This window comes from Primulina tabacum, chromosome 5 (genome assembly GCF_025594145.1).
Source record: "Primulina tabacum isolate GXHZ01 chromosome 5, ASM2559414v2, whole genome shotgun sequence".
In the NCBI taxonomy this organism is placed as follows: domain Eukaryota; kingdom Viridiplantae; phylum Streptophyta; class Magnoliopsida; order Lamiales; family Gesneriaceae; genus Primulina; species Primulina tabacum.
In genome coordinates, this window is record NC_134554.1 from 12,647,073 (window position 1) to 12,674,320 (window position 27,248).

The following is a 27,248-nucleotide window of genomic DNA, read 5'->3' on the forward strand; positions in this document are numbered from 1 at the left end:
GTTGGTCGGGAAAGCCGGTTTAATATATTAGATTGAACTTTTCAAATATCAATAACCCATTTATTATCCCCAATATATTACTGCTTACACTCTGAAGAACTCAAATCATGACTCGTCCATGAGAAATTCTACCAAAATCTAACCATCAACATAAAAATTTCAAACAGTAAAATGAAATTAACAAAGAAAAATAAAGAGACATCTCATTTGCAGCAGTAGAATAGACAAGTTATTTTTAAAAAATAACGAGCTATATACCAATCGAGGATTTTATTCTGTTCACAGAACAATATACATCTACAAATGATGATCCTGGTTTGTACCCTGCTATCCCTCCACAGTAACACATTCCTTGGAAAATACAGAAAACAACACATAATTCATTTAAAAAACGTGATAGAATGTAAAAATACTATACAAATTGGGTACCAACAAGTACAAGCTTAACCTCACCGTCCACCAAAAATTGCCTAGAATATTTTTAAAATCACATCCCACCTTTAGAAATTTCTAAATTTCAATTTCTTTTCACATTCTATCTCCAGTTGATTTTGTTTCCTCCTATCTATGTACTATACAAGTTAGGTTTACTTTTTAAGCATTTCCTACTAACACCGTTGCCTAGTTCTTACACCACCTTTTCTGCCACTCCTATTTATCCTGTTCACTCCATTAGTCCAATTTTCATCCTCATAGTCATCATCATCTTCGGCATCAGCCATTCGGCTGGCCTTCCCACCTCTTCTTGGAGGGGGCCGTTTCTTTTTGATGTTGGCAGTGTAGGTTGAGTAATCAACAGTATCTTCTTTCAATGCATTCTTGAAATCCTGAGAAGCGCAGAATTATATACAAAGGGAACAAATCATCTAGTAAACAAGGCCTAAAATGCAAGTGAAAAAATACAGTCAGGGCAATGGTTTAAAATTACCTGATACCTCCTCAAGAAATCTTCACTGGTGTTTGGTGGGTCTATGTTTACATCGCTAATATTAAATAAAATGTTCTGCCGCAACAAACTCTCCCCGGGTTTAGGGGGTTCATTTGGTGAGTACGCCTAACCAAAGAAAAAAAGACCAGACTTGGATCGAATATATTTGAAATCAAATGACCATATTTGTGATTGTATTATAGCAGGAGCAGGTCATGTTAAGAGCCATTACCTGGCAGCGGGCATCATCAAGGCCGAAAACAATCTTGAGATGCCGTTTCAGCTTCAAAAGAAGTTGGATGGCACCACTTGCCAGACAATCGGCCTGCGACAGATCCAAAAATGGAGAAGCCTGAGTTATTTGAAAATGTAAAAGTCAAAGGAATTACAGCACAACCAATTCACAGAAAACTAGAATATCGTGAATCGAATTTTACAAGTGGAAACAGAAAAGATAACTCCTGTTGTTGAACAAAACGTGCATCAACTTCCGCGTTTCAAAAATAAATCCAATACCACTAGGCACACTAAGCAATGCATTTTTCAAGTCATATATAGAAGTGTATTTATTCTTGACAAATACATAGGCTTTGTGGCTTCAAAGATGTGTGTAAAGGAGCACTATCATGGTCGAGAAGGCTAAAGTCTGAACCATGGGTAGTCAAGGTGGTATTGTGTATTCTTCCCAACAGTTATTCATGTACCTGAATTTTCTGTAAATCAATTTTTGGCATGCAATAGGAATCTTCCAAATTATCTGAATTCTTGGACTGAGGATCTCCAGATAAATGACGACCCGGAAACTCTTCAGATATTTTGTGATTCCCATCAATGTACATGGATCTTTCGCTGACATATTGAATAGTTTGATCAGACTGAACTATCCCATTTCCATTACCTTTTGGATAAATTCCTTCTACGGAATGCAAGAAATCCTTCATGTTTGATTCTAATATCCCAGCTCGAACTTGTACCAATCGGTTTATAGTATATATCAGATAAAGAGGCTCATCAGGGGCGGTAAAAGGTAACAAAGCAAGAATTTCTGTACAGTACCTGTGGAAACAAAAATAATCTGAGTGGCATTTCCAAGCATGAGCAAGTATAAAAACGACAATGAGTACAAGCGACATAACTCACATGAGGAAAGGTATAACGTAATTATTCCACCTAGGCATTTCAAACTTGCGAACAACTGAAGACATAAACCTATTTCTCGAAACACGATTTGTGCGAATGAGCTTGTAAATCCGAGAAACCCCTAGTCGGGCATAAGCTGAAGTGCCAGCATCAGACCTTCCCTTCACACTGTGATGAACTTTATGGTTTGAAATTTCTGCCATAGCATCATTCATGCTATGTATGAACATAAACGACAACTGAAGTCCATCTCCCAGACGGCTTTCGAAAAAAGCTGGATACCTGAAGAAAGCAATCAATAAGTTCCAACAACAGTTCAAGGTGCAGAGAGAAATGAATGAATATCACATAAATGAACATACTTTTCATTCATATTCATCAGCAGGTGATGAGCCAGCTTTGAGTTAACCTCCTGAGGATCTGTTTCAAGAGCAATAAGATATGGAACACAAGTAATTGGATGTACAAGACCTTGACGCAACACAACTTCCACAATCTGTGCACAGGTGAGAAACAAACAAAATTAATCAATAACGATTATTATTGTAAATTCTGATAGAGTATTAGGCGTTTAAAATAGGAATGTTGGAACTTAGGTTGCATTTGGGAGATGGTATTTCAATTATTTATTTATTGATATCAATAAAACAATTGAAGAAATCTTAAATTCATACCTTAATTATTTACATATTAGTTGCACAAAGTAAAATAGATTCAAATGACTTCATTCTTAATGAACTTGAAATTTATCTTAATTAACATAATACATTATATAAACATGCAATGGATGGATTTGAACCTTATGGTATTTTTTTTCAAAACTGCAAAATACATTTGAATATATTTGAAATCCATCGATCCAAATGCAACTTTATTTTTGGGTCTTGAACTAGCAATACAATCACCGTCGTGAAAACATACTTGAGGGAAAAAAAATTGGGATATTTATTTTATTCATTTTGGATATGGTGCGAGTGTGTGCACGAGATGGGGTAGGGTGTCAAGAGTATCTCATGACTAAAAGCTGGAACCGAAGAAAAAAAAGAACCTTTAGAGCTGCTTGGCGCACTTGTTCATTCACATCCAAACATCTCCCTAGGATGTTATCCCAATACAGCTGAACTATGCCACCACATATGTTAGTATCACCAGCCCCTGCAGCAACAGGCACACTTTGGACACCATCAATCGAATGACCAACTTCATTTTTACTAGCTTTATCAGATTCCAGTTGACTTTCCGCATGCAGAAGGTATTCATACATGTTCTGTAATGATTGCATCTGCACCAAAAATAGCATTAACAAAATATAGAAAAAAGGATGGTGCCATGGTGGGATCAACAAAAATAAGAATACCTTCAGACGATCATCAGTATCAGAGGAAAGTGTAGCCTCCAAGATTTTACCAACATCCTTTTGCAACATAAATTCAGGCCGAGCAATTAAAACATATCCTAAGGCCTGAAGAGAATACAAAATTACATAATGAATTTTATAATATTTAAAATATGTTCCAAAACTTTAGCAGTACAGCGGATACCTGTAACGAGCGGACCTTAATGATGAAATCTTCAGCCTGAAGATACTTTTTAAACAAGTTAACACTGCTTGTGACATCCACCATCCTTGTGTTGGAAGAAGATGTAGCCAACAGAGAACTACTATAGCGTATTAACAACCCCAAGCAAAAAAGAGACCGACCTACTTGCTGACAAGATAAAAATTAGTGACCATCTGTTCACGAAACCTGAGATATTCAAGCAAGTGAAAAACTAAAAAGAGTAACAGCTGTGTGAGGGGATGAAGGAATAAGATAATTTAATATAATTAGCTGAACACGAATAAACTAGCAGCAATTGCAGAGGGGTTGATGTATCTAGGTTAGCATAAATGCACAAATAGCAACGTCTATCATTCCAAGACAAGACTAAGCTTAATCTCCTTCAATATGTGTTTCATATCTTTAACAAATTTAAAGTAGAAAACAATTGCGTCCACAAGAAACAATCTGTTTGTCATAACATAATTGTCTATGTTACTTTGGAATATAACAAGATATGATAACATGTCATATTTGCTATCTTAAAAATCTCATAAACCATAACATAATCAAGAAATTACAAATCCCAAACATCACTGTAAAGGAGAAGTTGGTGCATGCACGTGCAATGGCCTTGAAAAAAAATTATGTAGGATATAGCAAAAGAACGAATAATAGATAAAGAAATAGAGCATGTAAGGGAAAAGAAGAATTAATGCGCCCCACAGCAGAAAAGTTAACCAAAAACATCTTTTGTATGTTTTTTAAGCATTTGAAATGAGTATAATTAGCTAAGATCAAACAAAAACCCTAAAATTTGTATGACAAACAGGAACCTGCTTGTTATTAAATCCCAAGGCATCCAGGCGTTTATAGAACAACTGAATAAGATATTCAACCACACTTGCCCCTTTTCCTGCTACCTTTCCCACGGAGCACAAGCACCTGATATTCGAAAGACACGATACATACCTCAGAAAACAGATGCAAAACAATGTAGCATTAACACAAAACTGAAATTGAAACTGATCCCAATCTTATGAAGCCTATTTAAGAAACTAGAGACAGTCAAATACTCAGCTACAATACAACTTACAAATTTAAGAACAAAGTATAAAATTGCAGAGCCAGAGAGAAAAAATATAGTGTCAGGAAACTCTTCCCACCAGGTCAATAAAACAAATCACCCAGTAAAAAATGTTGCCAACATTCAGGCTAATAGTAAATTGTTGGAGATTATTGAAAATATATTCTATTGTATTTTTTTCTTAGATAAAATAGGAAAGTGTACATAATATAATCATAAAGATAGAATAGGATTTGAATAATCAATTAGGGATTTTCATTATTATCTTCCCTTATATTGTATGCAGACAAACATGTATATATTATGTATCAGAATTAATAAAGTGGAAAACAAGAAAGTTTGTCCAGTTCTTTTTCATGGTACCAAAGAAGGCGATACTGCTGCCTTGTCTTTGATTCATTTGTGTTTGTTTCATTGTTCGCAAAATGGCCTCCGAAGTATCCTCCACCATGGAAACCGCGACAACCGTATCCAAATCCTTTTATGTTCCTTCGTTTGACGACCAGTCTCTACAAATTACGCAACACAAACTTAATGGTGTGAATTTTCGAGAATGGTGTCCGTCCGTCATGCTTGTCATCAAGGGAAGAGGAAAATCAGCTACCTGGTTGGAGCAATTACTGCCCATGGAGAAACCACGGCTGGTTATAGCACTTGGGAGGCTGAAAACTCGATTGTCATGGCTTGGCTCATCAATTCTATGGAACCAAGCATTGGTCGAACATTCTTTTTTACCATATTGTTAAGGAGATCTAGGATGCAGACCAGGAAACTTATTCTGATCTCAAAAATACATCTCAACGTTCCGAGATTCGCTCAAAAATCCGCAACACCAAATAAGGCAGTCTCACTGTTACAGAATATCACAATTCCCTCGTGGAATTGTGGCAAGAAATTGGTCTCTTTTATGGAATTGGATGGGCGCTTTCTACCGATGTCGAGACGTACAAAAATATGCTGGAAAGATAGCGTACATCTGATTTATTTCATGGGCTAAATCCAGACTTAGATGAAGTGCGGGGAGGTTGTTGGGTGTGAAGCCATTCCCCACTATGCGTGAATCTTTTGCGGAACTAAGTCGAGAAGAAAGCAGGAAACATGCGATGTTAACTTCCTCACAACAAGACTCACAACCTTTGGAAACTCGAGGTTCTGCCCTTGTGACAAACAAACGTAACAACTGTCGAAACAAACTATGCCACAAACGTGAGACTTGTTGGGATTTGCATGGCAAACATGCCGATGGGAAGACACGAAAACTACACAGGAACCCAAAATTTGCTCACTTGGCTAAATCAAGTTCCAACACCAATGCTGGACTTGAAGACATGTTATGGCAACTCCTCCACCAGACCAAACTTTCAACAAATGCTGATGGTCAAAACTCTAAATCTCCTACTGGTGCTATGGCACAAACAGGTACAATCAGCCAAACCTTTGTGTCCAAGTCATAACAACCTAATTGTTGGATTGTAGATAATGGGGATTCTGATCATATGACAGGGTCCATGGAAGTCTTTGATGATTATACCAACTGTCAACAACAGAATAAATGTGGGGATGGCAGATGGAAAAACGTCACCAGACGTGAGCCAGGTCACGGTGTGCTTATCCAATATTATTTTGAAATTCGTTCTTTTTGTACCTAAGTTGACATACAATTTGTTGTTTGTTAGTAAGTTGACACATGGCATGGATTGCATTGTGACCTTTTTCTCCTCTCATAGTGAATTTCAGGACCATTCTTCGTGAAAGATGATTGACATTGCTAAGAAGAAAGATGGAATGTACTAACTTTCGAGAGTTGAGAATTCCAATACTATTAAGTGAAAAATACAAGGTTGTTGCATGTCGTCTATGGCATCAACGTTTGGGACATCAAATTTCTTTTATATGTAGATGTTGTATCCTCATCTTTTCATCAATAAAGAAAAAAAATTGTTTCGCTGTGACTATTGTTCTTCTACAAAACAATCCAGAAGTTATTATATGTCCCAGACAAACAAACCATTTTCACCTGATTCATAGTGATATCTGGGGTATAAGTCGAACATCTAATTTTTAATGGAACTTACTGGTTTATTACTTTTATTGATGACCATACTTGGGTTTGTTGGTGTATTTGATAAAAAGTAAATCAGAGGCCTTTAATTGGTTCAAACAATTTCACAAATTTGTTCTAAAATGTTTTCCAGTCCACCATCCAGGTTCTTTGAATAGATAATGGTCGGCAATAATTTTCTCGTGAATTTTGCCAATATTTGAAGGGTAATGGGATACACCACCAAAGTTTTTGTGTTGACACACATAAGCAAAATGGGGTTGTTGAATGCACGATCTCTTATGTTCAGTAGTTTTGTTCCTAATACTTATTGGGGTAGGCTAATCTACGTCTGCTTGATTAATTAATCGCCTACCTTCAAAGACCCTTCAATTCAAAACTCCTTTGAATGTTCTTGTTGACTAGTTCCCAACCGTGAATCTTTTTAATCCGTTGTCTCCAAAAGTGTTTGGTTGTGTTGCCTATGTCCATGATACACAACCCAATCGAAGTAAACTCGACCTGAAACCATTTAAAGGTGTCTTCGTTGGGTATTCTCTGACCCAAAAAAGAAACAAATGTTTCTCCCTTCCTCAAGCATTCCAGTCTTCTGTGATGTAACTTTTTTTGAAAATAGGATGTCCTATTTCAACGACCGTCTACCAGGGGAAAATTTGGATAGACACGGGAATTGGAATCCCACTGTATCATTTCCTATATCACAAGATGTCTCACCATAACCCATACATTCTGCACCTACTGAACTCGTGCGTGAACATGATAGTACACCACTTGTACAAGTGAATTTAAGTTTCATTCTTATTCCCGATCCAAGTCAGTCAAGTCCAGTTTCACATCAAAATCGGAGGAAAACCTACTTCCATGAAACCTCATCTTCAAACCTATTCTCGCAGTCCGAAGACTCCTCAGCAAGCTCAATCATTGAACCAAGAATCGGTTTCTATTAAGAACAGTGACTTGGAGCCGCCTATTGCAGTGCGGAAAGGGATAAGATCATGCACTAAACACCATATCCCAAATTTTCTAACCTGCACAAAATTAGCTTTTCTTAAGTTTTTGACAGCGAACATTGATGGTGTAAAAGTTCCAAAAGATATACACAAAGCTCTAAAAGACCCAAAGCAGAATTAGGCCATGCAGGAAGAATTGAGAGCATTGCATGAAAATGGAACTTAGGAGGTGGTTGACTTACCAAAGGACAAAAAGGTGGTTGGCAGTAGATGGGTTTTCACTGTGAAATACAACGCAGATGGAGAAGTTGAAAGGTACAAGGCTCGGTTAGTGGCACAAAGTTTCACACAAACATATGAAATTGATTATGAAGAAACATTTGCTCTCCTAGCCAAACTTGATTCTGTTTGATTCTCCTATCTCTAGTAGCAAACCTAGATCGGGAGTTGCATCAGCTTGATGTAAAGAATGTCTTTTTTAATAGAAGCCTTGATGAAGAAGAGTATATGAAGATTCCACCAGGGTTTGAGTTAGAACAAGAACCGAGTAAAATCTGCAAGCTTAAAAAATCATTGTATGGTTTGAAAGAGTCCCCATGCACATGGTTTACTAGATTCAGTTCAACTTTTACTCGATTTGAATATATTCAAGGAAAGGTCGAGCACAATATGTTCATCAAAAAATGAGAAGCTAAAAAAATAGTCATTCTAATTGTGTATGTAGATGATATCATAATCACAGCCACGGGAGATGATATTACCGAGATTCATAAGCTCAAGAACCAGCTGAAGGAAGAATTCCAAGTGAAAGACTTGGGATCCTTGAAATATTTCTTTTGGATGGAAGGGGCTAGAAGTAAAGAAGTTATTTTCATTTCTCATAGAAAATACACCCTCGAACTACTGTAAGAAACCGGGAAGTTGGTTTGCAAACCAGTGAGAACTCAATTGGAAAGAAATTGGAGCAAGATTATAGACGATGAGCCATCCATGGACTTGGGGATATACCAACGCCTGGTTGGTAAATTGGTTTACCTCTTTCTTACACGATCATATATTGCTGACGATGCGAGTATCGCTAGTCAATACATGCATTCACCTGCCCGAAGACACCTAAAGACTGTAAACCATATTCTGAGATATCTTAAAGAAACTCCTGGGAAAGGTTGAAGATTGCAAATCAACTTCTTGATATTTCACCAAGCTGTGGGGCAACTTGGTCACTTCAAGAAGTAAGAAACAAACAATTGTTGCAAAGAGTAGCGCCGATGCAGAGTTTCGGGTTATTGATGAAGGAACGTGTGAAGTTACATGAAAGAGTCACTAATAATCTATACAAGCAGGTGCTGGAAAGAATAAAATAGAGGCTTGAGGGATGTAAAACCAAGTACTTGAGTTTTGCAAGACGGAAGGTATTAGTGCAATCGGTGCTTAATGCTATCCCACTTTACACTATGCAAACAAACCTTTTACTCCTGGGAATCTCCTCTGATATTGAGAAAACAATTCGGAATTTCTTATGGGCGGAAAATATGGGGAACGGAAATGTCACTTGGTTAAATGGGAAGTTGTTACTAACCCAAAGTCTATGGGAGGCCTTGGAATTAGAAGGCAGTATCAAATCAATCTAGCCATCATGGCTAAACTGGGCTGGTGTTTATTGGAAGAGAAGGAGAGCCTCTGGGCACGAGTAGTGAAGGATAAATACGTACGCAATGCTTCTACTAGTAGGAGCCTCCAAGCAAAACAGGGAGCATCTAATACTTTTTTTTTGATAGGAAACTATAAATTTATTAGATTAATAATATTTTAGGTTACATTTAGCTTACATTAATAATTTCTTTTAGGTTACATTAATACCCACATAATAATTATGCATTAGAAGTTCAGATGTAAATGAAGCGCCAATCCCTAACTAAATCTGATAAAAGTAAATGATGAAACACTGGCACGGTAGTCGTCCATTTAGCTACTGTGAATCTAATCTGCTCCCGTAAAACCTCCGACGACTGTTCTTTGTCACTGAAAATTCTGTTATTGCGCTCCATCCATGTCGACCAAAAGATACAATGCACAATGATATACCAGAAAATTTTAACTTCCATTCCCGTGAGTAAACCGTTCTCCATGACAAACATATCTCTCGAAGATGCTGAAAAACCCACTCGAATCCCAGGTGTTGCATAACCTTTATCCAAATGCGTCTTGTAAAAGAACATTGTATCAGAAGATGATCTTGATTCTCCTCATTTTTCTTGCACAAGATGCACCACTGTGGACATAAGACCCGACTTGGTTGTTTCTTCTGTAAAGTGTCACAAGTTTGCAATCTGCCCAACGCAACTATCCAAGAAAAAACCTTTACCTCTTGTGGAATCGGTACTTTCCAGATGTTAGTGTAATAAGGTGAAAAAAATTATTTATACCTGGGAAAAAAGAAGAGTAAAGAGAGCTAACAGAAAAAACACCCGACGACTCCCCTAACCACACCCTGGCATCAGACGAACCCACACTCAAAGAAACTGACTCTAAGATTCCTAAAAGGGAAGTATACTCTCCCAACTCGACATCATTCAACCCTCTTTTGAACCTCACATCTCACTGAAAGACCGAATCACCCTGACTAGCTGAGACAGATTAAAAATTAGCAATTGGTTTATTAGTAGACGAAGATAGAAGAAAAAGGTGAGGAAACCGATCTTTGAAAGACCACCCGCCCACCCACAAGTCCTCCCAAAACCGTAGTACATTCCCTCCCTTAAGCAACGTACCAATCAAGTGTTGACAAGACGAGTGGGACCGAGAAATAAACTTCCAAGGGCTTCTGAACGTCGAATTCCTAGCCTCCGTTATATCCCATCCATTATCTTCAAATCCATATATGCTTCCCACAACTCTTTTCCACATAGAATCTTGTTCTACCGCACATCTCCACCACCACTTCCCTAGCAGAGCTTTATTCCTCGGTCGTACACTCCCCAATCCTAAACCTCCCAATTCTTTCGGTTTGCACACTTGAGTCCAATTAACAACATGGCAATGAGTCTCCCCGTCCGCTCCGTCCCAAAAAAAATTCCTCATTAAAGTTTCCATTTGCTTCGCTACTCGCTGAGGTACCATGAAAAGTGACATGAAGTAAGTAGGCAAAGCGCTTAACACCGAAGTAATCAAGGTCAGTCGCCCACCCCTAGATAAAAATGCATTTTTCCAGCTTGCCAGTTTTGTTGACATCTTAGTAACTATCGGTGTCCAAAATGTAATCGGCCACTGTTCTTTCTTGCAACCCACCGCTTCCGCTAGACCGTCGACCTCTTCATCAGAATGATTCAGTCCCAACAAGGAACTTTTATCAAAGTTTATCTTAAGTCCTGATTTTGAGCGGAAAGATTTTAGTAATTCAACAACGGTTAACAAGTGACCCTCTGTTTGGACAAGGAACAGAGTATCATCTGCAAATTGTAAGTGTGAAATTTCTACTTATCTTTCCCAACTACAAGTCCTCTCACTGCATGTGTCGATTTAGCATTATCAACCAATCTCCCTAGCCCATCGATCACTAAGTTAAACAAAAAAAGGGATAAGGGGTCTCCTTGTCTGAGGCCCCTTTCCCCCTTGAACTTCCCTCTTGGTCTACCCTTGATGAAAACTGAATACAATACATTTGAAACGCAACCATTGATCCACTTCCTCCACTTAGCCCCAAACCCCTTCTTTTGAAGCACAAAATCTAAAAATCACCAATCCACATTGTCATATGTTTTTTCCAAATCAACCTTCAATATACATCTTTTTTTCTTTTTCCTTCTGTACTCCTCCACAACTTCGTTTGCTATGAGACAACAATCTGTTATCTGCCTTCCTTGAATAAAAGCGCACTAATTTTCCGCCACTGTTTTGCTCAAGACTTTTTTCAATCGATTCGTCAAGACCTTTGCCAAAATTTTGTACAAACTCGTAATTAGGCTGATAGGTCTAAAGTCTTTGACCTTCGTTGCATCTTTTTTCTTTGGGATCAAGCAAATGTATTTCGTTCGTTTTTCCATTAACAATACCATCTTCGAAAAAATCAGCAAACACTTTCATAAGGTCATTTTTAATCGTATCCCAACTTTTCTGATAAAAGGCTAAAGTAAACCCATCCAGCCCCGGTGCTTTTGCACCGTCGCATTCAAGCACTGCTCCTCTGATATCCTCCTCCGAGAAAGGCTGTTCCAACTGCTCTGCCTCCGTTAAGTTAATTGGCATCCATTCCACCCCATCTAGACCCGATCCATCCCCTTCAGATTTTTTGTATAAATGGTGATAATACCCAATGATTTCATTCTCAATCTGCAACTCATCTGTGAGCAATGACCCATCTTCCAACTCTAACTTGTCTAAAATCGCTCTGTTTCTCCTGTTCTTCAAAAGTGAATGGAAGAATTTAGAGTTTTGGTCCCCATCTTTCAACCATTTTACTTTCGCCTTCTGACTGTCCATCTGTAATTTTCGAATGATCATAGTCTCCAACTCACATCTTACCTCTCTCCGAATCTCATTTAGGCACTCCGACCACCTTCCCTCCTCCTCTCGCGCATCTAACCGGTTAACTTTATTTCTGAGCTCTGAAATTTTCTCACTTATGTTTCCAAAAACCTCTTTATTCCAATTCTGAACCTTATTTTTTGTTTCTTTGAGCTTCATCGTAAACTTATAACCTTCCCATCCTTGAGTATGCCCGCTGCCCCACCATTCTGCCAGAGACTCTTGGAACTTATTGTGTGACAACCAAACATTTTCGAATCTGAAAGGAGAAGGGCCCCATTTCAACTTCGTAGTGTCCAATACTATTGGATGATGATCCGAAGTGATTCTCGGCAGCACTGTTTGCCTGAAAGTTGGGAAAAGATCCTTCCACCCCCCAGAAATAAGGAACCTATCGAATCTGCAGCAGATTGGATTATCCCTGAAGTTTGTCCAAGTGAACCTTGCATTTAGTAAAGGAGGATCTTGCAGACCCAACTCCTCGATCAAAGTGTCAAAACATCGCATACTTGTGGTGTTAGAGGTGCTGTTCATCTTTTCGCTCAGATTCCTAACAACGTTGAAATCTCCGCCGACACACCAATTATTCCCGCAAATGGAGTTCAGACCTGCAAGTTCTTCCCAAAACAATTCTCTATTCCTTGGGTTGCACGGGCCGTAAATCGCTGAGAACCACCACTTAGTTCCCTCATTCCACTCTACTAGGACAGAAACAGAGAAATTCCCAATCAGATTGTCGCTCACCTGTACTACTCGTGGATCCCACATCACTAGAATGCCTCCTGATCGTCCATCTAATACTGATAAGTGGTTGGGAAATGAACCACTGAATCATTATCTACTCCAGGACATTGATATAGGTGAGAGAACAAAACAGCCTATGAACATCAGATCAGAGATGGGGTTGGAATTGAGAAGCCTTAAATGGGATGTTACCTACCCTTGTGGAAAATAATTGGATACTTGTACGCTGAGTGAGGTAGAGGATATAGAAGACAATATCTGCTGGGGTACAACCAGCAACGGGAAATTCCCAATCAGCTTGGCTTACGAGCTGCTAATGGACATGCATGAACAGAAAAGGAAAACTCTTGGGAACCATTTGGAAACTGGAAGTTCCTTATTGGATAAGAGCCTTTATTTGTATAGTAAGGCGTGGCAAGATTGTGAGTAATGTGTGCTCTGTGTCACAACTATCTGGAAGACGTGGATCATATTTTCCGAAAATGTGGGAAGCAAGGAGAACCTGGAGAAGCTTAACGTCTATTAATGAGTTTCAAAAGATTCTGAATCTAAGCTTTGACAAGTGGCTTATGGCGAATTTGGATCATGGACATCATAACAATGAAGCTATGGAATGGAGTATTCTCTTTGCCATTGCACGATGTTGGGTTTGGCATTGGCGAAATAAATTTGTGTTCAACAAGAAGAAAATGGATGTGGTCCTAGTGGAGTGGCTAAATAACCAATTCAGAGAAATTAAATAGCCTTTGATTCTATAAAGGTTATGCCAAGCCACGACCAGGTATATGTCAACTGCATAGTTAGGTGGATACCTCCTCCCAAAGGGTGGTACTCTCTCGATGTAGATGGAATTTGCAAGAAGAGTACTTGAAAGGCAGGCGGGGGTGGGTTACCGCGAAATGAATTATGCGATTACATCACGGGATTCTTGTATAACATAGGATGGTGCTCGATTGAGGAGGTTTGGGCTGTTTGCAAGGGGTCGGAACTAGCGTGGAGGCAGGACACAAGAAGATTTTACTTGGGATTGAGTCAAAGGTAGTGGTCGAGTAGCTGAAAAAGAGGGGATGCCAGGTTCATACTTACTCAATTTGATTTCTATCTGTACAAACCTCTTTGCAAGAAACTGGGAAATTAGAATCAAGCATATCTACCAGTAACAAAATAGGGCTGCTGATTTTTTGGATGCAGAAGCTCTGAAATTTGAAAGAGGATACAAAACTATTTTGACTCCTCCTGTAGGCCTACAAGATATCATTAGGAAGACAAGACGGGAATTGGTTCGTGTAGAAGAGTAGCAGTTAGATAGTTGATTAATGTTGGGTGACCACCCTCTCATATAATAACAAATAAAATAAAATTATCTTAAGCTCCATGCGAACAAGATCTTCAGTCATTTTTTAAGGATGAGGACTTAGAGAGAAATATAAGAATTTTCACTCGATGAAGCAACTGTTTACACCGCTTCACATGTCTATCCACTCCATGAAATCTTTGCCTTAATTGTCATACAAACCAGAACTTGAATAATTTAACCATAACAAATGCTACATGTCCGAGAATCTATATATAATCATCAGAAAAAACACTGTGCTATGGAAGATGGAAAAAAAATCAACACTAATGCCTTCAACAAAATATATAAAACAATAATTACAAAAGATTTTGAGGAATTCAACAGCATGAACAGCCAAAGATCAAAGAATCATATTTCACTTACTGAAATCTGACCTTCCAAAAAGAAAAAATAGTTACTTTTCTCTTAATAACAGAGAATTCCCACATTAGAAAGCCACCTTAAATGCCTTCTTTCACCAAAAAAGTTGGCCATCGATTGTACTTAAAAGTCACCAAAAAATGTTAATGATATCAACTCAACAGCCTTCAATCATCAGAAAGGAACATACTGGATGTAGTGAAAGTTCCGATTATTGAAGAGGTAGTGGTATAAAATCCTTGTAGTAAATGCATTTTCAATTGACAGAAAACAAAAGACAAATAACAGAGAGAAGTAGAATACTTGATGCAAGCATGGACAACTGTCAGGAAAGAATGTCGAACAATCATTTGCTTTAGATCTTGTTCAAGTTCATCGCAAACAGTTTGAGGAAGCTTGCGCAACAAAGGCAAGACAGAATCGATTAAAAATATTATGCTCTCCAATAGCTGGGCAGTCACCCGATTGTCGGACTGCAAAAAGGGAAAAACTTGTTAACTCATTCACAATTTAAATATAAGACTTTCGAGAATATTTTGCTATTATGGTTTTCAGCAAGATCAAGAAATAAGTACCTGTGTGACCTCACACAAATACTTGCATCTCCCGTTCACGAGTCTGTGCTAATGACATTTTCATATAATTATAAACATACTCTCTTAAGACACCAGATTTCTGATTCCACCTCAACCTTAGGATCGCAAATCAAGTTTCAATTTAAATAAAATGTGTACTCAGTCCTTTGTGCCTATTAAAATGAGAATTCAAAAGTCCTAAGTATCTTAACCCCTTGACTAGTAGTCAACTAACAGAGAAAGTAAAAATCACTCAGCAGCGTGCTATTCATGAGAAAAAAGAACCTAGAAATATGATATACATGATCATAACATACACAACTGAATATCATCTAGACAAGGCACTCTATACAACCCACTAAACTTTACACCGAATAAATACTGTCGTTTGCTTGGGGTTTGATCTCATTGAAAGTCCAAAGTTGAAAGAGAAAGGGAAAAAAACACCAGACACGGTACAAGAGTTATTCAGCCCGGAAAGATTTCAAAATCACCAACAGCTGAAAACATCAATGACGCCATGTTTAAAATAAATTCAGTTACTCTTGTAGAGTAGATAAAGAAAATCATTATCTCCAACTGGTAGCTGCAAGACATTTCTCACAACATAGGTTGATTCCTATTAACTAGTTGATTACATTACAGCCACCCAACTTTAAAAAGTGGTAAGAACATCCAAGAAACAAAATGTGATATTCCAACAATAAATGTGGAATGCTGAGCACACAGTCAACAAGAATCTCAATACTGAGAGGTTAAAACCATCATATTTATTCATGAGAGACTTTTGTTACGCATTCATTGCCTGAATCCATGCCACAACATAAACGTATTATAAAGTATATTCATTTGTATGGGTTGTGTTACTGGGAAAGAAATTTGATTGACCTGACTTTTCAGATATGGTTGTAGGGTGACCACAAACTGAGAAGGATCAGAAGTTGGCACGCATAGAGTAGGATCCGCCAAACAGAAGGCATGCAATAGTAAAGCATATGGTAGCATGAGCTCTTCTCCTTCCTCACTACTTACTTCACTAACCTGGAGGAACATGGCAAATTCGACAATTAGCACTGCCGGATAAAGATTACTTTTAGAGAAAAAAAAAGAGTGAAAATGCCACAATATTACAAGGATATTATAGTCCTTGAAAATTTTTTGTTGCCTTGTTTCATCAAAGAAGCAAAGGGACATATTAATTTCCAAAATGATAAACTTGGTAATTCCTGGGTAGAGAAGATATTATACTGAATTTACAGAAAATTGGAACAAAACAATCTAAATACATACAAGGAATGGCATACAAATATGAATCCACTTTATCCAAAAGCATTACCTGCAATACTTTTTCCAACAAACACTTGCACATCAACTCACAGCGTCTACGTACTGAAGCAAGTAATACGGGATTTATTCCAGCAGCTTTGGCTGATTGTGGAAAGAAATCAAGGGATAAGTTTCTTTTAATAACAGTAACAAGTGGTTTATGACTAGACATCCTTCTTAGCATCTCTACAATTTGTTCCGTCTTCTTAGCCACTTCCAATGGGACACAACTTCCATCTTTAAATGAATGGGTCTGCATGCCTGAATGCTCCTCAAACCAAAATTCGAAAAAAGTCTTGCAGACAAGGTCCTGAAAAGGAGAATGACATCAAGAACACACGAATGAAACAACAGAGGATCTAAAAACAGCTTAAAGATAAAAAACAAAGTAATATTCAAGCTATCAGAAAATAAGAAATAATTACAACAAAGAAGCAATCAGGAAAATATTCAAAAAAATAATCAGCAGCAGAGGATTCCATTGCATTGCCAGATTCACAGAAGCAACGGCACCCATGCCCCAGCAGAGGCTATGAGTTTGGGGACATGATTTAACAAACCAACATACATACAAGAGTTCAACTCCTAAGAAAAAGTAGTTTGAGTGCAGCTAACAAAATAGAATCAAACACCTGTACGCTGGATTCTTCATCATTTATGCGAGATATTATTTCAAAGCAAGCAGCGGAAAATAGTGAAAATCCAGTATCAGAGGGTACACATATCCTTGATGATTTTGATAGCACGTTTTCGCACACTAATCCCTGTATCCTTGATTCTCTCCGCTACCTTCTCAAAATACTGGAAAAAGTAACCAAAAGTTAGAAATCAAATCAACCCCATAAGTATCAAATCAAGTATTTGCAACTGAAATACCTTTAGACCAACATCAGGATGTGATGCAATATGGCGACCAACAAGCTCAAGAGCAGATTCTCTGACAGATATGGCAGAGTCACAAAACCTTCCCTCAACAGCCAAGTGGACAAACTTATCACCCAAAACCTCTGGATCAGCTTCTACAATGATACTAACCTGTTGTCCCAAAGAGAAGAGTATACAATGAAGAGGTCAAGGCTCCTCGACTTTCAATGTCAGATGGTGCTGAAAAGAAAAAAACTAGAAGAAAAGGAAGCCAGGAGGCATGGTATCTAAAAAAAGACTTATAAACAAACCGCTCGCATTGCTTTAGAACGAATCGTGGGTGAGTTGTCCCTTAGACTTGCCTGATAATAGTAAAATCGTAAGAATAAATATCCAAATGCTAGCTTATTAAAGAATCAATGTTCATCTACCAGGAGCACTTGAAGAATCTTGTCAAACCCTCTGGCGAAAGAACTATTTTGTCCTAATGCCAAAGCTAACTTTTTAACTGAATCCCGTGTCAGGGAGGATGAAAATGAAGAAGACTCGCGCACAATTGCTCTTGATTTTATCCTAGTGAGGTAGTAGTAGATTTTTTGTTCGGACGCAGGGTGGTCATCCTTATACCATAGGCAAAGATAAAACCTGCATGTCAAAATATTTTCATAGGTTTATGAAATTTTAATGTATAAATAACCAATGGTTTTTCTTTAGTGCTTACCATCGTGCAAAGAGGTGTGTGTCATCTTCGGACCGCACATCCTGCAGATAATTGAGAAGCATTTGTTGAACAATATCCTGTATTGTCACAGTGTCATGTCTAGAAGACTTTTTCGACTGATTTCGATTCTTTTTTTGGTCGTCCTTGTCCTGGGACACACAGTATGTTTTCAAGACAAGAAGTTGTCTCTCGCACAGACAGATCTGGCAATCTGAGTTTCGATAATGAACTTCATTCTCCATTCCTTCCATACAATCAACATGAAATCTTCTCTGACAACCTTGACACACGTATACAGACCTTTCACTTATTGCACCCTTACAAACAGAGCATGCATCCTCTTCATAACTTGGATCGACAATTTCACTATTAATGAACTCCTGCAAGATCCAAAATTTGTCATTCCTGCACAGGACAGCATCGTGCTTCAACCTTGCAGCAATTGTACCCAGTAGGTCAATGGCCATTATCCGAGCTGTAATATCTTTAGATTTCAGCCCAGCATTTTGAAGTAGTAACACGCAAAGAACCTGCAAAAAACATTACATAAATATGAAGCAGATAATAATGTCCATCCAAAGAATAACTGTAAAAAGGGTACCTCTAGAATAGCAGCTGAGGCAGGATACTCTGGTAAGTTCAGAGTAGTGAGTAAATCCATGACAAGATTTTCCATTATCATCTTCAGCTCAGATGCATCCTGACTTTTTGTGCTGGCAAGTCTCTGAAGAATTCGAGTCCAAAAGAGGCAGCAAGATTCCGTAATTGCCTCGTAGCATTTGGAAGGGTATCCAGGGTCAACTGAAACCTCCACTAATGGATTTTCGGACCTAACAACTTCAGGAAGATTGGCACTATACTGAACCATTTGAATGAACAGAGCTGTGACTAACTGAATTTGTCTCTGCTCTTCATCGGGAAGATGATAGGCTCTTGGTACTCGCTTAGAGAGTGGTGACTTTAGAATGATTTGAACAGTTTCATCCATCACATAAGATCTATGTTGAGTATACATGTAATATATCTGTTTGCCAATTTGACAAAAATGTGACTCAGCACAAGCAGAAAATGTAGAAAATTAGAGATAGACCAGAACAGGTACTAGGTAAGCTGATTCCATTACCCCACCAATTAAACTGATTGCTTTCAGCTGCAAAAGTGGGATGTTATCAACCAAAAGTGTCTGCAAACTAGTTCTCACGAGCTGGAGAATGCAACTATCGGAAAAGCGCTCTATTGACAGAAACTGTTTTAGAAAACTAAGAATAGTGCACAACTTCTGAGTTACAGTATTCACGACAGAAAGCCCCCTGTAGAAAAAAATTCTAATTATTCTGAGAAGAAAAACCTTAAACCAAAACATCGTCAGAAAAAAATATAAAGTCATCATTGTACTTGTTTGTTGTGGATTTCTTTTCTTTTACACTCTTCGAGGTTCGTCTTTTTTTACTAGCTGAACCAAAATCAGCTGCTTCTTCATCTTCTTCATCTAATATTCAAAAGGAAAATTAACAAACAGCTAGAAAAAAATAAACAAGGACATTTGATCATCAGGATAAAAGTGTAAAATGTAAGACATTATACAAAGGGGAAGCTAAGATCCAAAAGCAAGAAACATGAGACCTTGCTCTACTTGCATCCACTCCATAACCTTAAAGGAAGAATAATGATCGAGCTGAATGGACACCACATCCACATAGTAGAAAAGAAATTCATTATTGCCACAGGAGAACAAAATGACAATCTATGCATTATGGAAAAATAGAAATCTTTACATATTTTCAACAAACAAAGAGGTAAATTCAGGTCTTGCTGTACATCCAAGAGAGTTAAGAAGCAACTTTTGAGGAGATAAAACACTAACTTAAGAAGTCATTCTACATGATTGTCGTGTAAAAAGGTAAATAACTCAAGTAACAGAAAGGGCAGACTGGCTAGCAGCATAGCATACCATCAATGGCTCCGATATCAGTTGGCTTATGCATAGCACGGTATGCTGGATCACAAGCAAACATAACATCCAAAATTTGATGCCTTGAGAAATCCAGGATTCTTTCAATATTCTGATATGAAGAGGCAAAATTATTGAAAAATATCAATAATCTGGAAACTTTATACAGAATTTTGTGCAGCAAGGAACTAAAAGCAAGATTACATCCCCAGATATTTTCACACACCAAATGAACTTAAATGCTTACCTCTTCTTTGTAAAGCTGTTTAGGCATATCATCATGAGTCATAATAGCTAAAGCTCCATGGATTGACTCGAGAGAGCAATAAATGGTTGATACAACGTCAGCATCCAGCTGGAACATAAGGAAAATAATTAATGAACATTAAGCATGAGCAGCAAAGATAAATGAATGCTAACCACGTAAACTTGACAACTGGAGAAGGGAACCGTTAAACGAGTCAAAGGTAGGGAAAAAGAAACACCCGGAAATCGTCTGCAGGGAGTGTGTAACCTCCACCCCACTATAAGTTCTTAGAAAGGGTTACTGAAACTTGATAACAAAATCCTAAGCAAACAAGACCTAGAACCGTAAAAAATCAAGTAAAGGTACATATGAATAAGAAACGATCTGATTTTGTGAAACACGCAAAACATTCTATTGTAGATTCAGTAAAACTCAATTAGAATATGCACAAGTGCTATATGAAAAGATCTCCATCTTGTGAGTCCAAAATAAAAAAGGTTGAAAAATGCACACAGAAAAGATCTGGCCCTCCAGAGAATGCTTGACATTAACCTTCATTCAGGGCAGATTCTCACAAGTAACAGCTGATGGGTTGTTGAGCAAACAGTCATTGGTGGATGACCTAGTTGCTTCGAATAAAATTGGGAATCAGTTCTGACATGCTTAGATTTGGGCATGCAGCCACGAATCCACTCATGTGGGATAGTTATATCAATGCATGGTGGTTTAGTTTCCTCAAATGGAAACCAGGGTTGAGATATTTAAAAAAGAGTAAACATCCGTGCAATCTAGCTATATTTGTATACGCAAGATAGGGCTGACTGGAGTTGGTTACTATGACAGGAGTCATTATTATAAAAGGATTTCAGTTGTGAAATAAAAAATCTGCAATTATAAACAGCGGACAGCCATTAATGAAACGATTGCCAAGGTCCGACATCTATTAAGAATTTTTCTCATACTTTTTATATGTTAATAAACTACAAACTGAGTAGTACGGAATAGACCGGACAGGCACGTTATATGGAACAATCAAATTCAAATGCATGAAATGCAAAATTGACTGTCATAGATTGAATATCATTCTTTTGAAAATTTAAATTACTTAATCTAAGAATATAAATACTTAGCTCACCATTAAATAATGTCGAATGGAGGAACTCAAGTAAACAAATTCTTCATACTATCATGATTGGTGATTAAAATTAGCCAATATTTTCATAACCGGACCGACGATTGAACCGGTTTACCCTAAAATAACAGTTCAACAATTCAACCGGATGGTTGATTGGACAGAAACACTGTAATATTATATAAAATAATAATATAATATAGTAAATAATATATTTATTTAGATTTTAAAGATATTAAATGTGTACACATAATAAAAATATATTTTCATCAAGGTTTAAAAAAACCAATTAAGCTCTAATACTACTAAAATAATATTTTTAACAAAGTTCAAAATACAAATAATCTTATATATAATCAAAAATGAAATTAAAAAAATGCGAATAGGTCCAACTGCTTTTTGACCGATTCATCGATTCAATACATGTCCGACCAATTCTTGACCTGTTTAACAAGTAAAACGGTTTTTGGGAGTTGTCCAGACCGGACCCGTGACCGGTTCCTGGTCGAACCGGCCGGTCCAGTTCAGTTCTGAAAGAACTGCTCTTAGCATGAATATTACGAAACCGGTGTAATGCTTTAAGTTTCCCAATCTTTAAACATCAACAAACTGATACGCAGAAATAGGACTCTTTTTTTCCACTTTCAAGTGATGTCACCACTTTATTATTATTATTATTATTATTTTATTTTTTGGAAATAGCACAAATAAGGGAATTCATACCGAAAACAAGACAAAAGGAAAGTGAATAAATAACAAAACCAGGGAGACATGTTAACTGCATCTAGCAAGTAAAGAAGGAATAGTTTTAACGCATTTAGACATCATTCAACCACAAGAATCCTTTTTCGGGTGGTGCAGAACAACAAAAAAATTACCAATAGCCAATCAATCAAGGTTGTGGGGGCTCCAGGCAATAACTATGGAGTATATGTTGGAGATAAATCAATTTGTCCACTAAACAAACAAAAAAATTATGTTTTTACACTTATTTAAATTACTTCTTAATTAGTCCAACATAACCGTGCAACATAAATTTTGGTTTAGATATCTTCTCTAAGTTCCAGGAGGTCATTTGGTTAACACAGCCATAACTGCCAGCAGTTCCTGAGGGCCTAACATATTTCACCAGCACAACGTAATGCATCAATTGATAAATACTCATTTCATTCAAACACTAACAAAAAGGACAGCGAGAGTTTATAACAACAAATTATTTCTCCTACGGACATCTAATTATGTGTGCGCATATTTAAATAATGAGTATGTCAAACACTTATGCAAGCATGACAAGAGTTTTTGCGTACTATGTCGCATATAGGTCCAAACATCAAACATAAACAAAAATATCAGGTCAGCGGTACATTCATAGAGTACCATAAAAATACGTCAGTCAACCAGGAAAACTGTTGAACAGAAGCAAGTCCAGAACACTTCTTGTCATAGTTATTGAAACCGCACAAGACATGCCAAGGCTCGAGACTCAAGGCTCTGCCATTGCGCCTCAACCCAAGCTAAGGGCTTAGTCCATTAATAAAGCCCAAGTCCATGGTGTGGGCTAGAGGCTCAAGATCACTTTTAAGCGCACCTTCAATGTATAGATAGTAATCAAAGACGAAAGGAAAGACTTATAAGCCTTAGTGTGCCTTTTGCTTCCAATAAATATACTTCTTGTCCCGTTTGGCTCATCATGAAACCAGTAAAAAAGATACGACCACATGCATTAGTAACGCTACCTAGAAATTTCATTATCAATATTGTTGCAACAGAGATATTAATAATTAAAATATCGGACAAAAATGGCAGCTCAAAAGCATAAACGTCAAAGAGGTAAAATCAAATAATTCTAAAGAAAATCTGCATGAGAGCCATTGAGAATCTACAGAAAACACTTTTAGAAAGACCAAATCAAAATGATTCAAGCAAAATGATAATAGGAACTCAACAATAAGATTTCACAAAAATAATTGAAATTACTGAGCCAGCAACTAAGGGATTCCAAGTCCACAACAGCGCCTAGGAAATAGGTAACTATTAGAATTTATAATGAGAACTTGGGCCAGAAAATATGACTCCCAGATCACACCATTGTACATCGGTATGGGTCTAAAAGTGAAAAGAATTACATTTCAGCTAGAGAGCTGTCCATCAGACCAACAAGAAACCCCTCCCACTATACACCAGAATGATCACCCTTGGCAACTTCTTCGAAAAAACAAGAAACTCGGCATGGATATAAGTGTATATAGTTATCAAAATTGCAATCTTACATGATAATTATAATTTATTGACAGTCCTTCTGCTCGGTGAATCTGGTGATCTAAGACCTTCAATATCTTTGAAAGAAGATCTACATGCACCATATGGAGAATTTTTTTGGCTCGCATGGACAGAATTTGATTCGTAAGTGCCTTTAGATCAGCAAAGGGCAATGGTATCAATTCTACTTCATCTCGATCCTCGCCAAAAACTTCTGCTCTGCCACATAATTCCTCCAACATTTCACAAAAGTCGGCAATAGCTGTGTCTGGAAAGAGACCATGTTCTGCTCATTAAAACATATACATGAAGACATAATTAACACGATGATGTAGAAACCAAAAGTTAATACCTTGATAGTCACGGGAATCAGGACAAGTCCCAGGTAAAAAACCATCTTTTCCTTTCTGTTTCACTTTTGGCTTTCTAGAAGAATTTAAAACTTTCTGTATATAACCAAAAAAACAGTTGGCTAACAAAAAGACCTTAAATCACAGTAGAAGTCGGTAGCATAACTTACTTTGTCAACATAATGGTCTTGCTGGTGTTTGCTAGTTCCAACAGAGTCTGCCTGAACTTGGTCAGCACCTCTCCTCATTTCACCAGTCTCTCTCAGCAACTGACTGTGCACAGGCATGTTCCGCTCAAAGGGAGTTGATTCAGTTAAACCACTTCTATGCATTGGCTCCTCGATAGAACCTGAGAAACTTGAAGAGTAAAATAAGTATGAGCCAGGCAACCATTGCTGATATTAGCACACAGATGACACCATTCAGAACAGTGAACGTTTGATGCAAATCATATAATATTCCGGGAATGCTATTATATGAGATGAAGTAGAGAACCCAAGAAAATCTGTAATTACGGTTCTCTCAATTAAGGCCAAGTTTGTAGCAGCAGAATTTCCTTTAAATAATCTATAACAAACTGGATGAAGAAAATTAAATGATAAATAAGCAACTAAAAGGGTAAAAGTAGGGTAAGTTGTTCAATGTCAACATGTATTAGAGCAATAATCGCGAAGCGCGATTTTCAACAATTACCCAATACAACTTGAAATTGCTAAACAGGGTTAAATGAGAGCAAAGTTTAGGAGTCAACATGTCATGGCAGTGGTGAGATTGGTAGAAAGTCATTAAACTCCTTTCAACCTATAGGCTTAAACTTAAACTATCTCTAATCATTAGCGACCATTGAATGACTTCAAAATTGGTTTCTTCCATTAAGAAACGCATAAATTTTAACGATATATGAAGAGGGCTATTGCACAGTTTATAAGCTAGATTCAAGAAACAACGCACAGAAAACAGCATGCTGCGATGAAACAGCAATGTTCACTAATTATATCTATCCACAGTGACAGGGTTATGAAACTAAAGAATATTCTAAAAGGCAAGATGTCCTACAAGAAAGTTGCTGTTTGATACAAAATAAAAAATATTCAAAACCCATTCATGAACCATTTTACCTGGGGCAACACACCCAAATGCATCAGGATCATGCCTCAAAACTTCATTGAAAAGGTTAGAGTTCCCAATAGAGGCACCTGGTTGAATGCTTGATTGGTCTTTGAGATTCCTACAAACGAATTTTCCAAATATGCAGCTCAAGTGAAATCTACCTGAATAAATCTAAGATAATTCCTAAAACTTTTGTACCAAAAAACTTTCCTGCTTTGGAATAGAAAACATCAAAAAGCAGGTCCTCATAGAGAAAATACAATTTTAGAATGTTGAGTGAATGTCTCACAATCCACGAAGTAATTTTTCATTTACAATAACCACATCAAATAAATATAGGCAATTTGAACAAAACTTACTCTCACCAACTGATTCATGCTTGTCCATTTTCCTAACGGGTGAAATACGAAAAGCAACGGACATGGGTCAAAGCAACATATAAGCAAAGAAATTCCTTTCCAAAGTTTCCACTTTCCACACAAATGTTATGTAAAGAGCAAGGGTTTACACGGACCAATGTCGAATTTTAACTGACCAAACATACTAATTGTGTTGAGTAAAAGAAAGGCATCAGATTGTTCATATAAAAACATGATTTTGAATGATTTGCTAAAGGCAAAAGGATAAATTCACAGCATACTGTTGAAAACAGTTAGCATTTTATATTTGATGAAAATTAACAAATGGAATTGACTTTCTTTTAAAAAAAACTGACTAAAGTTCCATCAGCTTGTCAGAACCCTCACTCAGACGTACATCCCATCAGCTTTTCTTATTCCTAAAGTACATTTACATGCACAACCATTTGGTTGCTCATACTTCACATGTGTCAGTTTAAAACGGTAAAAAGTTTCTGACAATCAACATCATTACTCCCAGGAGTAAATAGGCTGTCCCCCTTATCCAGTACCTGTAGATCATCAATCCAAACTACTGTAGCTCCAAATCCAATCCCGTACGACATAACAATTATCATACACTAACTAAGCTAAAATCCATCCAATCAAACACCTAAAATTCCAAAATAAAATATGAGAAAGAAACATCAAAGCAAACTTACAGGTAACTAACATCAGTGTTCCGGAGGAGATCAACAATCTTTCCAGCAACATCACCTTGATTAGACGACCACCTGGACCTTTCGTCATCAAACAGGCGGAGTTCCTGATCCAGTGCCCCGCAGAACACAGGAAGCGAGGGCAACGGCAAGCACGGCGCCACTTCGGAGTGGACTGTATTGGAGAGGCTTATTCCACAGGGGAGATCACCACTTCCGGAATTCCACATCTCGGAAGTTAATTGGGAGTGGAAATTCGTCGATTTGAGGAGCGATACGAGGATTGATGGGGTTTCGATTTAGGGGAGAAATGTTGTAGCCCTAGAGAGAGTTGGAGGAGAGAGAATGATAAATGGCGGGGAAAAAGTACTATAAAATTTTGCGAATTTTTTAGATGCTAAAAGCACAGGAGCGAGATCGCAGTCTCTGTGCCATATGGGCTCCTGGCTATATAAATGATTGGAGTGACGGGAATACCCTTATTCGCGGCAGTGAATTGTTCTTCGTACGGCGTCGTATTACGCTCCGTGCGGCATACACGTAGTATGGCTTGTCACCTACGCCTTTTCACAACATAATAATATAATAATTATTGAGAAAAAATCGTATTTTGTGAGATGAATCTTTTATTTGAGTTATCCATAAAAAGTATTATTTGTTATCCTAAGAGTATTATTTTTTATTGTGAATATCAATAGGGTTGACTCGTCTCACAGATAAAGATTCATGAGATTGTCTCGCAAGAGACTTACTCATCATTATTACTAGTATTTTTGTGAACAGTTGATTTTTGTTTTTTTAAATAAAAATTTGAATTTAAAAAAAATATCACATTTGAAATTTTGTAATTTTTATTAAGTTTTTTAAAAGATTAAAATTTGAATTTTAAAATTAAAAGTTATAAAAATCATAAAATAAAAGGTGTAAAAATTTAGAAATTTAAGTTAAAAAATAAAAATCATA

General features: G+C 37.3%; 1 protein-coding gene across 1 annotated transcript; it reads right to left on the bottom strand.

Annotated features, from left to right (window-relative positions):
- Positions 1-364: 364 nt before the first annotated feature.
- LOC142546692 (sister chromatid cohesion protein SCC2-like) lies at positions 365-26,703 on the bottom strand. The gene is given in 29 exon segments (XM_075654543.1): positions 365-827; positions 929-1,054; positions 1,161-1,253; positions 1,633-1,984; positions 2,069-2,350; positions 2,431-2,564; positions 3,117-3,350; positions 3,426-3,530; positions 3,610-3,777; positions 4,446-4,554; positions 14,997-15,166; positions 16,157-16,309; positions 16,605-16,904; positions 17,227-17,307; positions 17,309-17,395; positions 17,471-17,629; positions 17,770-17,820; positions 17,890-18,103; positions 18,180-18,709; positions 18,781-19,203; positions 19,303-19,489; positions 19,575-19,668; positions 20,131-20,242; positions 20,378-20,485; positions 23,780-24,036; positions 24,121-24,214; positions 24,289-24,467; positions 25,237-25,346; positions 26,289-26,703. Coding segments are annotated over 29 exon segments (5,358 nt in total). The 5' UTR covers positions 26,516-26,703; the 3' UTR covers positions 365-608.
- Positions 26,704-27,248: the final 545 nt, after the last annotated feature.